Source organism: Schistocerca serialis, chromosome 2 (assembly GCF_023864345.2).
Source record: "Schistocerca serialis cubense isolate TAMUIC-IGC-003099 chromosome 2, iqSchSeri2.2, whole genome shotgun sequence".
NCBI classification, from domain to species: domain Eukaryota; kingdom Metazoa; phylum Arthropoda; class Insecta; order Orthoptera; family Acrididae; genus Schistocerca; species Schistocerca serialis.
The window spans coordinates 1,142,029,479-1,142,051,257 of NC_064639.1; the positions used below are offsets into that span (position 1 = coordinate 1,142,029,479).

General features: G+C 43.1%; 1 protein-coding gene across 1 annotated transcript in view; it reads right to left on the bottom strand.

The window, feature by feature from the left end:
• Window positions 1-21,574, bottom strand: part of LOC126456672 (brain-specific angiogenesis inhibitor 1-associated protein 2) — a 628,716-nt gene extending 607,142 nt beyond the window's left edge. The window contains exon 1 of the mRNA XM_050092414.1: window positions 21,318-21,574. Within this exon, the coding sequence (XP_049948371.1) occupies window positions 21,318-21,362 (45 nt within the window). The 5' untranslated portion in view covers window positions 21,363-21,574. The remainder of the gene's footprint in view (window positions 1-21,317) is intronic.
• Between the last annotated feature and the right edge of the window lie 205 nt (window positions 21,575-21,779).

The window sequence follows — 21,779 nt, forward strand, 5'->3', positions numbered from 1 at the left end:
AGTACGATACGCCAGAGCCATACGCCGAACTTGATGGTCTTCGCTGCCGGTAGTGCCACGTGGCCGTCTGAAGCCCGGTCTTCTTCCGACTGTACATTCTCGTGACCACCATCCCAGCTATCATGTACAGTGGCTACATTCCTTACAATCCTACCTAAGTATCGCAGAAGGAACCTGCAGCTTCTCATAGACCTATTACATGACATCGTTCAAACTCAGTGAGGTCTCATAATGGTGTCTTTGTGGCCTTAAAGGCATTCTTGACTAACATCAACTCAGCCCGTCCAATCTCAAAGGTAACCAACGCTCACGACCCTTACAACGAGCATCTAAAGCAAATCTGATTTACATCCTCGCAGTGGTGCTAATAGTGCCACTCTTATGCCACTGGTGAGAAAATTGTATAGGAATCATCAACATTCGTTGATGTCCCACTGCTTCTTTTTGGTGTTGCGCCATTTTTCGGTCACTGTATGTGAAGCAGCTGCGACCAGGCAGATGTTATGCCCTTACCTTAACGTAAACATGGAATTCGCATTATGCGAAATTCAGTGAAATAGAATGAAAGTCATTAGTGGTAATGAAAACTACTAATAGATCACTATCCAGATGGTAAAACTTATTACTGATCAACTAATGCCCTCTATAACAGACATTTTCAACGATTTATTAACCACAAGTATTTTCCCTGAGGTCTGGAAACTGGAACGAATTAAGCCACTGCCTAAAAGGGACATCGCCACAGCACCCCCTGGCTACCGCCCCATCTGCCTTTTTCCTGCACTATCAAAGGCCTTCGAATATATAGTCCATGTCCAGCTCACCAACTACCTAACAACTAACAACCTACTAGACGAATACCAATCAGGTATTCGTAAACATCGAAGCACAACATCCACACTGATGAAGGTGACAGATGACCTGACATTTGCCATGGACAGAAAAGAAGCGACTGTCATTTGCTTCCTAGATTTCAGCAAAGCATTTGATACTGTCGACTTCGACATCCTACTAGCCAAATTTAACGGTCTAAACTTCTCACCAAGTACAGTGCAATGGCTTCGCTCATACATGACGTCTCGTCAGCAACGCGTCCTGTCCGAGAATATAAAATCACAATGGCGGCAGGTAGTGTCAGGTGTTCCCCAAGGCTCAGTATTAGGTCCTATACTCTTCTCTCTGAATGTCAATGATGTGTCATCGGTTCTAACCTATTGCAAATATCATATGTATGCTGATGACCTTCAGTTGTGTCTAAGTGCGAAACCAAGCAATCTTAAGAAAGCTATTGAAAATTTCAATACTGACCTCGATGCACTATCAAAATGGGCACAGGACATAGGACTAACACTAAACCCATCTAAAACCCAAGCGGTACTTGTTGGTCACTCTAAGCTCATTAGCCCATAACATCGGGAATCCGTACCATCTCTTATCATAAATGGAACAAATATTAACTTCTCTCCCTCAGCAAAGAGTTTGGGAGTAATAATAGATGAAAATCTAAATTGGACAGAGCACGTAATTGTAGTGCGCAAAAAAACATCAGCATCCCTTCATGTCCTACAAAAATATAAAAAACTCTTCCCTTTCGATCTGAAAAAGAAATTAGTACAAAGGCCTATACTCCCAATCATTCACTACAGCGGTATTATCCTACAAGGCCTCTTTCAGGAAAATTCGCGACGTCTGGAATTGGTCATGAATGCCTGCGTCCGATATATCTGTGACGTTCGACTTTTTGATCACATTTCACCAGCATATGCAAATTTGTCCTCGTTGTGTGCAGACAAATGCAGAGATTTCCACATACTCTGTCTCATCTAAATGGTTCAAATGGCTCTGAGCACCATGGGACTTAACATCTGACGTCATCAGTCCCCTAGACTTAGAACTACTTAAACCTAACTAAGGACATCACACACATTCACGCCCGAGGCAGGATTCGAACCTGCGACCGTAGCGGTCGCGCGGTTCCAGACTGCAGCGCCTAGAACCGCTCGGCCACATCGGCCGGCTCTGTCTCATCTACTGCCTTATAAATGTACACTGTCCCTCATATCTCTCCTCGTACTTAACGCTTATGTCGGAACAACATGACAGAAACACACGTTCCCATCATAATAAAATCCTCTCTGTTCCACTGCATCGCTCAGTCACCTTCTCCAAGTCCTTTACAGTAGCGGGAACCCGACTCCGAAATAACCTCCCTCATTATGTTAGAGAAATTAAAAACATGTCCGGCTTCAAAAAACAGTCAATGACGTATCTACTTAAGTAACAGTAATGCCTTCCTCTGTACATGAATGCACTTCACCTCATTACTTCCCTCTTTCCCCTCCTTAAATCTCCCTTCCCCAAAACTCGCTATGCTAGTAAACATCTACTTTACACACCAAGATATTAATGTACATCTGCATAAATCTTTATTACTATTGCCAATTTTTCTCATGTTTATCATTATTATTTGATTTTTTTACTGTCATTATTAATATTTTTATCATAATATGTATGGATAGCACCTGTTGTAAAAATACTGCCAGAATTTACTTTATTAGGTCTTAGTCATTACTCTTTATTCATATTCTCACTAGAGTAACCTAAATTTTTTATTTAAACTATGGTCATGATGTAACTCTGATGTGTGCAATGCTGCATGTGTGGAACACTGGCCCTATGTAAGAGAGGGCCTGATGGCCCTAATCTGATCAGGTTAAATAAATAATAGATAATCACTCAACCGCTCAAAAATACTCTGCATTGTAACAAATACATTGTGCCACCTCGAGGACTGAACACAAATCTCCTCAGTATAAAGAGCAGTTGGTAACTTACGTAAACTTTTTTTCTGTTTGGCACCATTTTGGCGATATGTGTTCCAGATGTCTGAAGCGGAAGTGTTTCTTTGTGCTGGTGACTGTAAAGAGGGTGTAAATAGTAAATCGTCGAGTTATCGATGATATTATGCAATGGAGAGCGTAAACACGCTGCCGGCAAACGTGATAATATTCCTAAGCGGAACAAAGATGTCAGTCGCCGTTAACTTCACCTTTAAACGGTCTGTGTACCATTAACAGCGTCATACGCACTCATTGTTGACGACGGGGGACGTTTGGTTTTTCAAGGACGTAAGAGAAACGTGGTGGTAACATGCTACTTTGTGGCCATATACTCCAGATGAAAACTTGACCCTCCATCAAGATTCGAACATGAAACCTGCATCACCGTTCTCTGCTACAGACCTGGTAGTCTAAAGAGTCTGAGATACGTCTCTTCCCAGAGTACCACATTCTCATCCAGAAGATTAAAAGCGGCGTGTGCGTAACAGTGCTCTTGCAGATAAAAGTTCTTTCAGCAGAGCAAGAGCTGAATCAAGGACATCGTAATTCTTTATCGTATCATTTAATATGGGCTTCAGGAATAGTTGAAGGAGATATGTAAACGATTATTCTAATGTGAAAGCGTTCCAAGGAAAACACGTTCAAGAAAATCGTAAGAAAGTTAACTGGTGTCTTATCTAGAATATTATGCGAAGTTCATTAGAGATCTCCTCCAACACTACTTTATCTATACTTATAGTCCAATCAATATTTCTCTGAATGTATCTGTGGCCAGTATTAGCTCGTCCTGGAAGAGGTATTTATTTCTATGACTTCTCTTCTGTCTGCTACCACAACGTTTTATCTTAACATTACATGTAACTGAAAGCGGTTAATTTTTCTATGAAATTCATACTGTCAAATTTGCAGCACGTGTTAATTCTCTTTATGACGCAGAAATGGGGAACCATCTCGTGATTCTTGAAACACCAATGGAATCGCTCCACAAATTAAATCCGAATTAGCTTCGAATTTAACGTCTCCTGGCCATCTTGGTGATCCAAGACAAATGAAAAAAAAAAAACATAATTCGTCTCAGTTGAAGAATTCAGGGAAATTTTAAAGCACGAAAATCGAAAGGGGATATGATCTTCGCTCGTTCTAAAGACGTCATGTGCTTGAACCACATGACTTTTCTATGTATAAATAAACGCGGTAAATACTTTGGATGAAATAATTTTGGGTATTGGGGTGTGTCAATGTAAATTACTAAAACAACAAAATGCCGACGTTTCGACCGACTTGCTGCGGCCCACATCAGACCGTTCACTGCTGTATACTGGTGAATATCTTCCCTTATGTACTAGCATTTCAGTTATCTGGTGGCTACCAACGTGGAATATCTTAGATGACATTGCACAGTTTCAGGAGTTTGTTGCGGAGAGGGTGTAAATATTGATCACACAATTCATCAAAATTAAGGCGTAATTTTTGTCGAAAAGAGAACTTCGGCTGGATTCATGTTCAAGACATGCGAAGGAAACACTCCGAACAAAGCTAAAAGCTTCTCTTCTAATTACGAACACCTTGAAACCGCCAGATGAAGCTAAGTGCTATACTTTAATCAATGCTTTTCACTGAGAACTGTCAGGTCCGTACTAAATTTGTTGGTATTCAGCATATATAACGTATCACCAGAACTAACCCTCGAGCTAGAGTTTCAGTATCACAGAAGCCTATACACGAGTTCAATCCACTCTCCCTCGCATATCTATTGATAAGTTCAGGCTTTGACAAAATCCGCTTTAAGTACGCTCATAATTACTCACACACTTCAGACCAGCTGCATTAAGCTTGAACGCCACAGACCAGACAGGAAATTCGGGGGGCCTTATTCGGTTCTGCCTTATCAGAGGCAACAGCGTCATCTGCAAACATCCTAAAGTTTAGCGTTGAGCCATTAACACACATTACAAACAAGTGGCCCCCTCACGAAACCCCGAGGCACACTTGCTGTTATCTCAGAGACCGTTGGGAACTCTCTCTCACTCCACACGACGGCGCTGTATTCTGCCTGCCACGGAAGTTTCAGTCCCGTTACATAAAGTTTCAGTCACATTACATTCACCTAACCTTTCTTCAGTGGATATGTGTGAAGTACTGAAGCAGACGCTTTACATAAATTGACCGCGACGGTGAATTCCGTTCCACGTCATATGACTGGGAACTTTGAAGAGCAGAGCAGCATCTGGATTAGCGTATTCTAGAACAGATTGAGTTTGCTGACGGATCTGGCCTGTTGCCGCTCTCGTACGGAAATTTTTCAGTCTTGTGGGAGAGCTATCTTCTCAAGGGCGCGATGAATTATAATGGCAGTTGCACTCTTGTTTTTCAATTTATTGGCCCATTCACCCACCTCAATAACGGAAAGATAATACGACAGTGTATTTGAGACGATTTTCATGTCAGTTATGACGACACGAACGTAAGAACAATACAACATCCCATTCCCTAGAGGAGATTCTACTTTAGATGGCTGATGGAAGAAACGTTAGGGTTTATCGTCCCTTCGACGTCGAGGTCATTAGAGATGGAGCTCATCTTCGAATTGGAGAATGATAGGGAAGGAAATCAACCGTGTTCTTTTCAAAAGAATCATCTCAACATCTGCGTGCAGTAAAACACAGGAAAACTAAATTTGCATGACTGGACGGAGATTAATGCTGCCGTCCTCTTTAAGTACTAGTCCACTGAATTAACCACTGAGTCACCTGGCTCATTTTTCATTTGTATGATCCTTATGCCTTGAAACAGACATTCTAGTCTTTTTGCGTCTTCAGGTGCCTAACTGCGTGTTACACTGAAGTCTACAATTTCACTTGGCACAGAAACTTGCAACAGCCGTTTGTACGAGCTCCAAATATTCACATCGTGCTAGGTGTCACAGTGAATGAGAATCTGACCTCTTATTCAGCAGGATTGACCTTAATACTCGTATCTGGCTACCTACATTTGGTTTTTTCAGTGACATAATTAATAATTGCCGGTTAATGCCAAAGTTGTTCCTTCATGAATATCGCAGCATGTTTACCCAACCCCTCCGTCCTCCCTCCCTCCCCATATTTATCCAAATGAGTTTGGACCCTCTGTCTAACGCCTTTGATGAATATGGTTGATAAGCGGCCAACCACAACCAACCATTCAGACTGTGCTTATAGACAAGGTTCAGTATCACGCTGCAGCTCCTACCACTGAAGCCATTAAGATACAAACGGATCGACTTTTGCAGAACGCAATGCGATGATAAAAGTGATCACAGAATAAGTGAGACAACTAAAGTACTCCTAAAAAGAACATACGGTGATATGGTCTTTGTTTTCGGTTCCATATGGGTTGGAATATCAGAGGATGTGGCAAAGATGGAGGACACTTTTTCACCAGTCTTTATCACCAAACGTCGATCGATAAAATAGGCCGACAGACCGGTCACGCTGTGACCAAGCCCTTTAGCTGTTCATCGTGGAGATGATACACTAGACAAAACTACAATTGTACCCAGGTCATGTAGAAAGGGCTGCGAAATAAGTTCGTATTTGCGATGTTGCTGGCGGAGAGCGTGCTTGAGGTTATTAAATTTCACTGTAAAGATTATCAATCAATGCTGGTATATGTTTGGTTTATTACCACAGCTATACAGATTTCGACTCATTAGTGATTTTTAGTTGCCCACAATGCTTCTTGGCCGATAGCTGTGTCAGAACGTATTGGGAGGGAACATCTCTTCAAGGCCCCTACAAGAACTTTCTCGTAATAATCACTATTATTAATAGAGTGGGCACCACTTACGAGTGTTGTCCTTAATACAAGTTTGTGTGAGACAAACATTTTTTCCTCAATGATGAGTTACCCCAGAATGCCAGATGCCATAAGTCTCATGGCATAAGACATTAGTGAATGAAAATCGAAAACGTAAGTCAAATTTTAGACATTTTCAAATTTTAGACATTTTCATCTCTAGAAGAACAGATGCCGTTACGAATAAAACAGTTAAACAGTGTTACCCAAAATAGAATTGTTTATTGATGTTGTCCTGTACTTCTAGACCTTGGACAGAAATGCCTTAGGATCGGTAAATGCTTCGAGGATGGCTGTCGCAACTTGCAAGAGCCTTCTAGACTCTCTTTCATTACTCCCCAACAGTTCCCAGCGCTAGTGGTGTGATCTGCAATGGATCCTCGTTCGGTGAAAGGAATATCCCGCCTACCAGAGTTCGATGAAATGGCGTTAGCCTCTCGAAGTTCTCGGAAAAGTTTTATATCCTTTTCGCTTCACGTGGCGCGCTTACGGAAATAGCTTGTGAACGATAAAATGAGGTACACTTTCGCATCCAACCCACAGAGTTGTGTAAACGCCGTGCGTAACGCATCTCTTGTGAGTCATATGACGATATACGACTCCAATAGAGATTATGTTGCTCCTCATACGAGGCAGTAACAGAGAGATGGCGCAATGGTCAAGCTAAACGACTCGTAAACTGTAGGAGCGTCTTTTGAATCCTGAGGCTGCTACCTAGTCTCGTATGTCTGGCGGTTTCCGTAGATTATTTTAAGGCGAATCCCAAAGCTTGAAATCGGCAAAGGCTTTTTCCGGCTTGTTCCTTGCCCAGACTAATTAGTTCTACGTCTAAAACACCTTCTCCTTCTAAGAGAAAAATCAGTTTTCACACATTATTAAGATTTTGTAACATCTCCACAGGGGCGAACAATGTGCGATAATATCTACTTGTTTTCTTAATATTGTTTTCTTACTATCTTTTGGACATTGTTTTCAAGTCATGTCAAGCCTTTCCTATTCCTATTTATGTTTATGTTTTTCTACGGCTTCGACATTTTGCTTAAAATTTCCTTCTCTTTCATCTGAAATCACGTTTTCTTCTTCCATTCGCGAATGGTACATGAGAAGAACGACTACCGATAAAGCTCCGTATCAGCTCTAATTTCTCTGATCTGCTCATTGTGATCATTCCGCGAGGCATATCTGGGAGGAAGGAATATTTTGTTTCACGCTTCTTGCAACGTATGTTCTAGGAATTTCGCAAGTAAACCTCTCCATGAACCACAACGCCTCCCTCTAGGCATCTCCCACTGAGTTGAACATCACCCTGAAGCTTTACCAATTAGTTAACGATGCCATGATTAAATTCGTAGCTCTTCCTTGCATCATCTCTGCCGTAGTGCCCGAGACAGCAGGCGCCGACGACAACACGCGCTGCACAGTCACGCATCGTGTGGGTTATAGCAAACTCAGCCCCTAAAGTTCGGATGACGCGGAAGTTCACAACTCCGGAACTCAAGAGGCCAGGCCAGCAAAGGGCATCAACAACGTTCCAGCGAGGAAACCAGGCCGGTTCACGGGTCGATGGACGGCATGTATACGGTTAAAGGCTAATGAAACTGTGCTGTGTCCAAGCCAGTCTTTGGATCGATGTCTGTTCCTTAACAACTGCAGCAAAATTTCAGCGTTGTCGTTATATAAGTTACTCATTACAAAGTGACAGACAGGATAATTACAAAACATCGTCGTGTTGCTGAAAGAAGGCCAAGATGTAGTGACTTCTCGACGAGAAACAATTCTCGAAGCTGTTCGTATTTCAGATAGTAAACATAAATTAAATAATTGAAAGGGATAGCATACTGGTCAGTAAATTTGCAATCGCGCGGAGTAGACTTCAGATCTACTTTCGACCAGTGAAATTTAAGGCTCCACAGCTTCCCAGAACCACATAAAGGCAATACTGAAACTGGTCCAGTGAAAAGGAAAGAAGAAAGAAAGGCTGGGGTGCAACGGCCGGTCGACGATGCTGTCATTAGTGACTGAATACGAGCGCGGACAGGGAAAGGGAGTCGACCGTTAGCTTGAAACGAAGTATCCTATCATTTGCCTAAAACGGATTCGAAAAATCACGCAAAACTTTTATCTGGATGCCGGATGTGGATCTCAGTCGCCGTTCTCCCGAATATGTTTCCTTTCCTGTGAAAAAACTACGTTTAACATTTGTTCATTCAGCCTAATCTCTTTTTTCTTTTTTTTTCATTTATGTGTGTGAAACAGATACGTAGCTGAACATCAGAATAGTAGTAAATACACTCTGCTACTGTAAAATTTCGTCTTGCCCTCATACCTGCAGGTATTTGTGCACCATGAAGTGAGTTATTTAGACATATGTAAGGGTTCTACGGCCAAAAATTGATGCACTTGCAGGACATAGTATTTCTCATTGACGGAATGCTACAGCAAAACAACAAAGAGGTACTTTCTGGTTCTATATTTTTCTCGCCAGTCATTTCGTTGTGGCCGGCCGGAGTGGCCGAGCGGTTTTAGGCGCTACAGTCTGGAGCCGCACGGCCGCTATGATCGCCGGTTCGAATCCTGCCTCGGGCATGGATGTGTGTGATGTCCTTAGGTTAATTAACTTTAAGTAGTTCCAAGTTCTAGGGGACTGATAACCTCAGCAGTTATGTCCCATAGTGCTCAGCGCCATTTTTTTTTTTTTTTTTTAATTTCGTAGTGGGTATCAAACGTCACACCAACAATGTGGAAAATTTTCGTAACTGTCAAGGATAGTTCGGACACTACACTAGGTGTACCGAGAGTAGTACTCGCATTTTTTGTGTATATGGTGGTGAGGAAGGGAGGAAATGAGAGGGGAGGATGGTGGTAAAGGGGTTGAGGGGGCGGGGAGAGATGGTCGCGGAAGTAGGAGCACGAGGAGGCAGAGAAGGTACAAAGTTGAATTTATGTAAGTGTGTGTGTGTGTGTGTGTGTGTGTGTGTGTGTGTGTGTGTGTGTGTGTGTGTGTGTGTGCTTTCGTAGGTGGGTGTGGGTGTTCGTAGCGGGCAGGAACACAAAGCATATCATGTGCTTTTGACACCAATGAGATGTGGGTGGTGAAAGGGGGCAGGCGAGGGGACGGTGATGTCAGTTGCTCCTTGCACACTCGCAGTCGCGCGGTTCAGCAGAATTGAGTTTCGGCGCCCGAGCAAGGGTGACGGAGGAAACCTGCTAACGCTTCCCCCCCTGCGCCCTGACCCCCTCGGGCTTCCACGTGAGCACATTCTGGCGCCCCACCTGCTGCGGCGGCTGCATTACAAACACCACGTACCTCACAATGGACCACTCTTGCATGCGATGACGTACTTCTGAGGAGCATGTTCGTATGTGCTTGCCGTACCATTTAATACACTCATACAGGGTGTTACAAAAAGGTGCGGCCGAACTTTCAGGAAACATTCCTCACACACAACTAAAGAAAAGATTTTATGTGGACACGTGTCCGGAAACGCTTAATTTCCATGTTAGAGCTCGTTTTAGTTTCGTCAGTATGTACTGTACTTCCTCGATTCACCGCCAGTTGGCCCAATTGAAGGAAGGTAATGCTGACCTCGGTGCTTGTGTTGACATGCGACTCATTGCTCTACAGTACTAGCATCAAGCACATCAGTACGTAGCATCAACAGGTTAGTGTTCATCATGAACGAGGTTTTGCAGTCAGTGCAATGTTTACACATGCGGAGTCGGCAGATGCCCATTTGATGTATGGATTAGCACGGGGCAATAGCGGTGGCGCGGTACGTTTGTATCGAGACAGAGTTCCAGAACGAAGGTGTCCCGACAGGAAGACGTTCGAAGCAATTGATCGGCGCCTTAGGGAGCACGGAACATTCCAGCCTATGACTCGCGACTGGGGAAGACCTAGAACGACGAGGACACCTGCAATGGACGAGGCAATTCTTCGTGCAGTTGACGATAACCCTAATGTCAGCGTCAGAGAAGTTGCTGCTGAACAAGGTAACGTTGACCACGTCACTGTATGGAGAGTGCTACGGGAGAACCAGTTGTTTCCGTACCATGTAGAGCGTGTGCAGGCATTATCAGCAGCTGATTGGCCTCCACGGGTACACTTTTGCGAATGGTTCATCCAACAATGTGTCAATCCTCATTTCAGCGCAAATGTTCTCTTTACGGATGAGGCTTCATTCCAACGTGATCAAATTGTAAATTTTCACAGTCGACATGTGTGGGCTGACGAGAATTCGCACGCAATTGTGCAATCACGTCATCAACACAGATTTTCTGTGAACGTTTGGGCACGCATTGTTGGTGATGTCTTGATTGTGCCCCATGTTCTTCCACCTACGCTCAATGGAGCACGTTATCATGATTTCACACGGGATACTCTACCTGTGCTGCTAGAACATGTGCCTTTACAAGTACAACACAACATGTGGATCATGCACGATGGAGCTCCTACACATTTCAGTCGAAGTGTTCGTATGCTTCTCAACAACAGATTCGGTGACCGATGGATTGGTAGAGGCGGATCAATTCCATGGCCTCCACGCTCTCCCGACTTCAACCCTCTTCAATTTCATTTATGGGGGCATTTGAAAGCTCTTGTCTACGCAACCCCAGTACCAAATGTAGAGACTCTTCGTGCTCGTATTGTGGACGGCTGTGATACAATACGCCATTCTCCAGGGCTGCATCAGCGCATCAGGGATTCAATGCGACGGAGGGTGGATGCATGTATCCTCGCTAACGGAGGACATTTTGAACATTTCCTGTAACAAAGTGAAGTCACGCTGGTACGTTCTGTTGCTGTGTGTTTCCATTCCATGATTAATGTGATCTGAAGAGAAGTAATAAAATGAGCTCTAACATGGAAAGTAAGTGTTTCCGGACACATGTGCACATAACATATTTTTTTTCTTTGTGTGTGAGGAATGTTTCCTGAAAGTTTGGGCGTACCTTTTTGTAACACCCTGTATATTCCGCTAAAGAGGCGGACGCCTTTCTGCAGTGTTACATCACTGGTGTACATAACATAAGGAACAATAATGTCGGAGCAGTCGTTTTGGCACCACCTACGAGGGCTATTCGAAAAGTAAGGTCCGTATGGTCGCGAAGTGGAAATCACAGTGAAAATCAAAAATGTTTTATTTGCAACAGGTAGCTACACCTTCCAGGTACTTCTCTACATAATCGCCGCTCTCGATTAAACACTTCTAGTAGTATTGTACCATCTTTGCGATATCCTAGTCACAGACGGCAGTAGCCTGTGCTTTCTGCCAATTCTCTAGGCTGATCGGCGGTTTGTTGTCTGTGCCAATGGTTCATCTGAGCATAGATAAAAATCGGAGGGAGAAAAGGCCGGGCTGTACGTTCGGGGACCAAACACTTCCCATTGAAAACACTGCAGGGGTGTCCTGATTGGTTCTATAGTGTGCGGCCGAGAATTGTCACGAAGAAGCGAATGCATGTCAGCTACGTTGTGTAGGCTGCATTAAATTAGGCGAAATCTCTCACAGGCACTCATACTTGGTGGGAAAAACTATTTTCTTGGCATCTTTAGGTGCCCACTCATGAGTGACATGACGCGATCGACAGACATACTAGAGATACTGTCCAACACATCTATCCAAGGTGGTGTTTGTGGGGGAGGAGACCAGACAGCGAGGTCATCGGTCTCATCGGATTAGGGAAGGATGGGGAAGGAATTCGGCCGTGCCCTTTCAGAGGAACCATCCCGGCATTTGCCTGGAGCGATTTAGGGAAATGACGGAAAACCTAAATCAGGATGGCCGCACGCTTGATTGAACCGTCGTCCTCCCGAATGCGAGTCCAGTGTGCTAACCACTGCGCCACCTTGTTCCGGTTCTATGCAAGGTTTCATCTGATTTTCACTGTGGTTTCCATGGCACCAATTCACCAACTGCAGACGATGATAAGCGTCAGTACACAAGAAGGTGTTTTTTTCGTAGATGGACAAATGTAAAGTCGTTTCTGTAGTTAATTGTTTAATAAAGCACAAAGAACAGTTAGTATGCCAAAGGAGTTAACGGTCTCAAAGAGAGCAGTGACGATTGTATACTACAAATCGACATTATGCAGTAGAAATGTGATGTATCGCCTGCCAGAGTGGCCGAGCGGTTCTGGGCGCTACAGTCTGGAACCTCGCGACCGCTACGCTCGCAGGTTCGAATCCTGCCTCGGGCATGGATGTGTGTGATGTACTTAGGTTAGTTAGGTTTAAGTAGTTCTAAATTCTAGGGTACTGATGACCTCAGAACTTAAGTCCCATAGTGCTCAGAGCTATTTCAGCCATTTGTGATGCATCGTCTACGAAATACTGACCAAATCTCACTAAGATTATGTACTTGCTGTTGCACCTGTTAAAGTGAGTATTACTTCCAAACACCGAATGAGGTGATGGATTAATCAAGGCACAAAATTTTTTTTGTGGATCATCAGGGGTTAAAAAGCAGTCTCTACTGTCAGATTTATAATTTCCACGATTTTGTATGCCCATTGAGGGTCATTCTGTGATGTTTGCGTTGAAAAGCATCCAGCGGCCAACTTTAGAAACATTCTTCTACGATGGTAATCCCAAAAGTAAGGTCTCCTATTTTTTTATGAGTACAAAGACCTGTTTATTTCTACAATGGTTCACATCAGTTTACAGCTTGAACATTTAGCTATTTTTCGACACAATCGCGATTTCTGTAGATGCGTTTTTATAGACGCTGTGGCAGTTTTTGTATGCCCATGTCATACCGCCTCCATGCTGTTCAGAAAGTTATGAACCTCTTCATTCACCTCATCGTCGGAGCTGAATCGCTTTCCGGCCAAATATTCTTTTAATCTAGGGAACAGGTGACTGTCACTGGACGCCAAGTCAGGACTGTAGGGTGGGTGGGTAATTATGTTCCACTGAAACTGTCGCAGGAGAGCAACGGTTTATCAAGAGCGACGTGTGGGCGAGCGTTGTCATGGAGAATGTGTACGCCCTTGCTCAACATTCCTCTTCTCCGGTTCTGAATTGCCCGTTTGAGTTTTTTCAGAGTCTCACAGTACCTGTCAGCGTTAATTGTGGTCCCAGCGATTCAGCTCCGACGACAAGGTGAAAGAAGAGGTTCATAACTTTCTGAACAGCATGGCGGCGAGCTGGTATGACATGCGCTTACAAAAACTGCCACAGTGTCTACAAAAATGCATCGACAGAAATGGTGATTATGTCGAAAAATAGCTAAATGTTCAAGCTGTAAACTGATGCAAATCATTGTAGAAATAAACAAGTTTATGAACTTATAAAAAATAGAATATCTTACTTTTGGGATTACCCTCGTACGTAAGTATCTATTCTGTCTCTTCTGACTTTATCGTTGGGGGCATGTTAAGCCCCCTGTTGTTTTCTCCTTCGAACGCGACCCTATAACTTCATCCCAGATGATCTCATTTTAGATGCGAACTTAAATTTCAAGAGTGGAAAGTCAATATACGGGAATGTCCTGGTTTGTCCTTGGACGGAACAGACAAACAACAATCCGAAGCTTTGAACGCATTCATGACGAGTGCTCGGATGACTCAATTTCAAGATTATTGGCCCGGACAAGTAGGTGTTGGGACTCGTGTTTCCACCTCTTACATAGCTGTAACTGATATTGATTCTAAATATAAATTATGTCCAGGGAGAAATAAATATTCTGTGAATTCAGTATAAATTCTTTTCTCACTCGTCTATTCTGCACAGCTTTGTTGTTTATTTGGTTGAATGTAAACATTAGCAGCAATCTCTTTTCTCTTCTCAGTTGTTCCACATAATGTGTGTTTACCATAGGCGCATTTTTGTTAGTAATATCAGTTAATTTTCAGAATACTCTAGTATGTTACATCGTTTCCTTTTTTTTTTTTTTTTTTTTTGTTCGAGATGCTGAATTTAAAGTCGTTTTAGACGCCTATGTAGCAGCAGCGTCCATCGAATTAATAATACGTCTCGTATAAGAGCTTCCCTCTGTAAACGACTTTTACTCAAACCGATTGCCGCCCGCTGTGGCCGAGCGGTTCTAGGCACTGCTGCTACGGTTGTAGGTATGAATCCTGCCTCGGGCATGGATGTCTGTGATATCCTTAGGTTAGTTAGGTTTAAGTAGTTCTAAGTCTAGGGAACTTATGACCTCAGATGTTAAGTCCCGTAGCCATTTGAACCATCAAACCCATAACAATAAGCTGCTCATCACATAAACGACCCTCCATGTATAAAACAGCTACAAACGTCTGATTGCTCTGGAAAAGAGTTAATGTGTTAAATGTTTGGTGTTAAGCACATAAATTTCGAAAATTTTGAAATTATCTTTAAGGTTGTTGCAAATCGCTAAGTGGTTGCATTATTAGCCACTAGATGATACAGTCTGGCTAATTTTCTCTCCGTTTCAAGCAAAATATAGCTCTTCACACATAGCAAAGTTTATGACGTCATATCTCCTGACCTGTGTGTTGTTCAGTTGTATAATTCTGCAGGTACATTTAGTGCTACGTGAGTTGCGAACAGAGTCAGTAAAAAAGTAATAAATTAAAACGTCATGTCTGATGCTGAAGTTTGCAAGGACAGCGAAAATGTAGTAAGCGATAAACTTTTTACCGTTCATCATTTTTTGGAGGGCGTCAACGAGAGCTATATGCTCTCGTTCTCATATAATGGATGAATATATTCCGGGTAATTTGTGCGCCATGCTTTACGCTGCCTCACAGCATCAACACAGGCTTAATTGTAATAGTTGGCTTATTGTGTTAAATTTTTAAAATAAGGTTATACCGCTGAATGCTGATACTACGACGTTATTGTAAATTTTTAAATTCGGCCAATAATTATTTGAAATGTTGAAAATCACATGTTTGTTACCCTTGGAAGCCGTCAGATAGGCAACATGCAACGGAGACGGTGTTCCCGGTTACTCGTCCTGTATAAGGGAGTGTTCAAATGAAATGTTACGAAACGTCATAACAACCAAACCGGTTGATATTTGCATATACCACTCTGGGGTAACGCAGCGAGATATCTAGGGACGCGAATCTAGTGCATGTCACGTCCCTCTAAAAAAATTCGGAACTGTGCCCTCAGCAGTCAAGGTGACGCTCACTGTTTCTTTCGACGTCGCAGGTCCGATACTCATTGAATTCCCCGAGCACGGGAAATTCATTAGTGGTGACGTGTACTGTGAAACACTGCGTAACCTATGCGAGTCCATCGAGAGCAAACGGCCAGCGCTGTTCATGGAGGGAGTGCTCCCGCTACACGATAAAGTGCGACCGCGTGTTCCCAATGTCACACGCTGTGTAATGGCCAGGCACAAGTGGCAGCAGCTTCAGCACTCGCCCTACAGACCGGACATGTCGCCCTGCGACTCCCATGTGTTTGGTCCGCTAAAGCAACATCTCAAAGGTAAGCGCTTCAACTCGGACCACGAACTGTAGGACACAGTTGAGGAATGGCTCCTGTCACAGCCACAGGAATTCTGGAAACTGGGAATTCTTCGGCTCGTGAAATAGTGGGGTGGTTGTGATCAGACCTCTGGAATTACATTCTGAATAAATACTTCGGTTATACCTAAGGTGTCGTTCCGTGCCTTTACTTTTGAACATCCCTCATAATATAGATGGGGAACCTCCTGATGCTAAAAATACTGAACTGTCTATATAGCCAAAGTACGTCTATATTTCCTGGTAGAGTGTCTTGGAGAATTCTTTTGCTCTTATTTCTTACAATAATATTTGCGAAATAATACTGTTGGCCTGAACAGTTTCGGCCGCTAATATTAAAGTTCTAGTCACCACTTGTGTTAGAATGTACCGAACCCCAATCCTGATGACTGGCTCCTCATTAAAATATTGTGTTCACTGTTGAGGTGGCCATTTACAACGATTAAAGTGATTCATCTTACGGCAGTCATGGCGTACAGACCTGAAGATGGCCTGTTATGGTCGATACGCGTCATGATCGCCTGTATCTTCTGCAAATGTGAAAAAAGTTGGTTTCAACTTGTAAAATCGCTGAGACACAATTTGTCAGGGAATACTCGAATTAATTTCAGTTCATAAATCCTTGCTAGGAGGAACCCTAGGACGACAGCCGATATATATATATATATATATATATATATATATATATATATATATATATATATCGGCGGCCGGTATATATATCACCAGTAAATAACTCAACAGCAAATAACTCAACAGCTTTATTTTCATCTCTGGCTTATGCCAGACGCAACCGGTTTCGGCATTCCATTACGCCACCATCAGGCCATCTATGGTAATATGGTGGCTGAACTTATATTAACAGACAAAATATCATGCCTATGTAAGATGGCTATACACTCGTAAACAATATGCGCGATGTTTTACAGTATTTCGTGTCAGTATGCAGAAAGTATCTCTTAAAGAGCCAACGGCCTTGCCGCAGTGGTAACACCGCTTCCCGTCAGATCACTGAAGTTAAGCGCTATCGGGCTGGGCTAGCACTTGGATGGGTGACCATCCACTCAGCCGAGCGCTGTTGGCAAGCTGGGTGCACTCAGCCCTTATGAGGCAAACTGTGGAGCTACTTGATTGAGAAGTAGCGGCTCCGGTCTCGAAAACTGAAATACGGTCGGGAGAGTGCTGTTCTGACCACATGCCCCTCCATATCCGCATCCAATGACGCCTGTGGGTTGAGGATGACACGGCGGTCGGTCGGTACGGTTGGGCCTTCATGGCCTCTTCGGGCAGAGTTAAGTTATCTCTTAACGAGAACAGATGTGTTCTTGTCTGTCTCCGTAGATGGAGTAATGGTGACGACTGTGGCAAGGAAGGACCACTGCCTGAAACGCAGACCAGGTTCGAATTCTGGCCTTGGTACAAATTTTCATTCGTCCCTTCGGTCAGCATATATGCATCATAGATGTCTGAGACTTGAAAAGGTCTCTGGAACCACACAGTTTCACTTGAAATAAATATTTTAGCTTATCGACAACATGTCATAATAATTTGTGGTTCCAAAATATTGTCAATAGTGATTATCTTGGCAATTTTTTCTTGAAAGTAACGTAAACTTTTCACCTGAACACACCTGAAGATGAGAGTTACTTTCTGAAACATGCACTATGAGAAATAAACCTAATCGATGCCAACCATCCAAAGTGGGTTTATCATCATTTTCGTGTTGAGTTTGTATATGTTGGAATTATTCAGACTGACAATGCACTGAGGTCACTTTGAGCCTCTTCGGACGAGAACAACGACGATCCCTGCTGTAACAACAGTACGAATGCGTGATGAGGAGTAATACCTTCGAACTTTTTATGTGAAAACTCTTAAAGCATTTCAAGTAAAACAAACTTTATCAGTATTGTACACCTTTATTCTTCATGTCGACATATTCGCAACCCTCTGCCGTTAGGGGACTCTAAATTGTAGCGTGTGACATGACGCTGTTTAACGTAACTACGTCGGTGCGTAAAAAATAGCATCCTTTATTCGAGTATCGAATTCTAAGAGATCGTCCACACGTAGAGCGCCCTCTCTTTCACCATGGCGGTCCCAAACCACACACGAGCCTGAGACATCTGCAACAATCCGATGCCTTGGTTCACCGTCATCGATAATCCTCGACATGGCCCCATCCGATTTTCATTTTCTTCCAAAAGTTAAAGAACGCCTTCGATAATTTTACTTTGATAGTAATGAAGCGGTGCAAGAGACGTGAGGTTGTGGCTCTGTCGACAGAGTCAAACATTCTACAGTGACGGTGTCAACAAACTGTCTCGTTGGGGGCAAAGTGTTCGTCGCCAGAGGTACTATGTTGACAAATAACCTAAATATGTAGACACGAAGATAAAGATGTAAAATGTTAGTAGCGTTTTGTTTTATTTAAGACGCTTTAAGGGTTTTCGCATAAAAAGTTCGGAGACATTACTTTTCAGCACGCCGCAGTATTAGCTTCCACGTTCTGGCGGCAGCGGGAACATCCGGCTATGAGACACACAGTCGTTCGTGGAACTTGGACGAGGATCCTAAGGGACTCATTTCTTGTTACAACTACATCTTCTTAACGGCTCTTGCAGCGAACTTCGCGCAGTATATTTGCAATAGTAGGTGGGCACCATTTGCAGCTTCATGCATTCTTCAGAGTTTCGCCTCTGATTATTATCCACAAATTTCCCAAGAGTCGCATAAAGAATTCCTCGCACGTGTTATACATTTCGCGGTATTAAATTAGCTCCTAGAAAAGCGTGAATAATGTAGAATGAACTTCTGCCTTTCAAAGAAGATGAGACTCAATTGTGCCAGAGTAATTCTTCGGGCTGCTCTTTCGAAAGGCAGGGGGGGGGGGGGGGGGGGGCGGTGGGAAGTGGCCTACTTCATTGCAAAAGACTGAGAGGAGACAGCGAAGAAATCTCTGATTTATTTACAAATCCTAAATGGTTTTGTGTCTATCGTTTTATTCCTTCTCGAGAAACCTTCTCAGGAATTTGCGTTGTCGATAATGAGCGGAAACTGTGCATTAAATTATGTATAAAGATCTTCCAGTACCCCTTAAGAAAACTTCCTGTCGACTGATAATTTTCATTTATTTAAAAAGCAATAAAAATCAGTAATCAGACCTTTTATTTTAATCCTACCTTGAATTGTTGAAGGCATTTACTCAAAATAATAAGCTTACCTTTATATCTTACTCTTCCATCACGTGGTCATCGAATCTTATGGCCTTGTACATATTATAGAAGTTCGATTCTCTTGTTTGGCTGTGTGATGAAAGCTCGAAGTGTTAACGTCAAACTACGTCTAACAGTGGTCTACAAGCATTCAGATAGGAAATTTTAGGTAACAGCTGAGGATTCGAGGATAACTTCCCTCAGTTCTTTCGTTTTCTCTATGACGAGATAAAAGAAACACGTTTCAAAAGTTGTGATCACAAAATAATTTGGAAAAAATAGCAGTTGCCATTGTCTTCTGTGGTATTATCCAGATATAGGCGAGAAATATAGTTCATCAGCGAGCTGTAACGTATTCTGAATCCCACATACTATATTACACAAATTTATTAAAAATTGGCTACTTCGTATTTCGTTTCAATATGACAACCACTAGAAGGGCATTGTTATAAATCAGCTACAAAAATCACACTTTGCGTCACTTGATATTTTAAAAACTAGTATTAAACACACACCCGAAGCCACTCCTATATTTTAAAAAGTACTTTCAGTCACAGCCACAGGTTTGCAGCGTTGCTCCATTTCGTCATTCATGATAAGTCAGAAACGATGAAAAGAGCTAGACAACCATGTCGACGAAAACTGTGTGGCTATTTTTTTTCCACAGTAGGTATACGACGTGACATAACTTCCAGAGTGTAAGGGCCGTTGAGAACACACAGCAATTATCATCTTCACACACATAAGCTACTCCTTTTTCTTCTTCTCACTATTTAATTTGGTTCCCATTTAACTAACTGAACTATTTCCGTTTTTCCTAAATTAAAATTGAAGAAGATGTATATCCAGTCGTTGGATTGTTGCATTTAAATAGTCCATTCCCGTTGCTTGTGATAGTTTCTAAATGTAAAATTCAGAATAGAAGTAAGTGTACTAAAACTGAAGACGTAGCTTAGAAGACAGCATTTCATTTTATCCAGTGATCAGGATAATAAAAGAACGTGTGACTACGTCTGCTTTAACGCGAGAAATTTGAAAAATCTGGGAACTTTATTGCGTTTTCGATCTTTATTAGAGCGGCTCAAAACAGTAAACCGCCCTCTCTGCGACATTTTTAACAATGCTGCTCTTTAATCGCTTTTCTGTCAGTCATTTACCTTGATGCACCTATGATGTTTCGCATCCAGAAGAACAGGTAACACAGAGTAACAGAAGCTGATAGGCTAACATTTCGTGCAAAACTGTATTATATAATGTAGTGTTGGCTGGATGGTATGTGCATCAAATGCCAATGAGAATCAGATCTTATTCATTCTGAGGCCTTAATCACCCATTACCTTATCGTTCCCGAGAAGTAGGAACGAACGAGAAGAATATTAAAATCGTACTCATAAAGAGAAGTTTTGTGCAAAACAGTGGTATTTTAAATCATGAATTGAGAGAACTAAAGATAATAGGCAGCCATTACGGTGATATTTACGGCAAAGCAGGTAATTAAACTGGTCCCCCAATACAGAATCCCAGCGCCACTGAATGAAATGAACAGCTCATGAGATACACACCAGAAGCCGCTTTCAAGACAGATTGCACTGTTATTTAGCCCGGTGTTTCATAGATTAAGTGATCAGTGGCTTCTGCAAAGTGAGAAGAACTTGCGTAATACGACAAGAACGTCTGCTTTAATTTTTTTTTTCTTCAGCAGGACATTAAGAGAACAGTATATGACAATGATGAGAGTTATACTAAGATGCTAGGCAACTCGTGGTCCTGTATTGGGTCGAACCCGGTACCGGTGTGTCCAATGATCTGCTCATCGCGCATTGTACCAGTGGAGCTGCTTGCCAGATTGATCATAGACTACATTTTTTCTGTTATTTCATACTGAAATGTCGACAGCAACAATGGAACCTATCGCCAGAGTCCTGAGAGAGTGGTACAAGTTTATCCGCGCACAGTGGTCACTTACCTTGTAGATGCCGTCGACCAGCTTCGTTATCTCTTCCGTCTCCATGGCTGTTGTCCGTCACTTCAGAATCCAGAGTAAGTCATCGTGCGGATAAGGTGGCGACTACGGCGAAGCGCACTCGACCTCACTCAACACGGCGGCGGTTCGCGCGCTCCCAGACCCCGCCCAGCTATCGGCCTCCGACGGCAGAGTGTCGGGCGTCAGCGCAGAGGGAGGGGGAGCCGAGACGTGGCTCCGGCGATGTGCGCGGTTTGGCGGTCCGCGCGCGACTGAGCGCCCGTCCGTGGCGCGCCGCGTCCACAGTCGCCGCAGTGCGCAGGCGCGAAGCAGGGCCCCGACGCGCTCACGCACTTCTTCGATTTCTCCTAAGCGAGCATAGTGTAGGCACTCTTTGCTCCCCATCCCTTTCCTGGAAGGCTCTCCGTTTTAATCGACTCTACCCTCTGAATCATTGTTTACAAC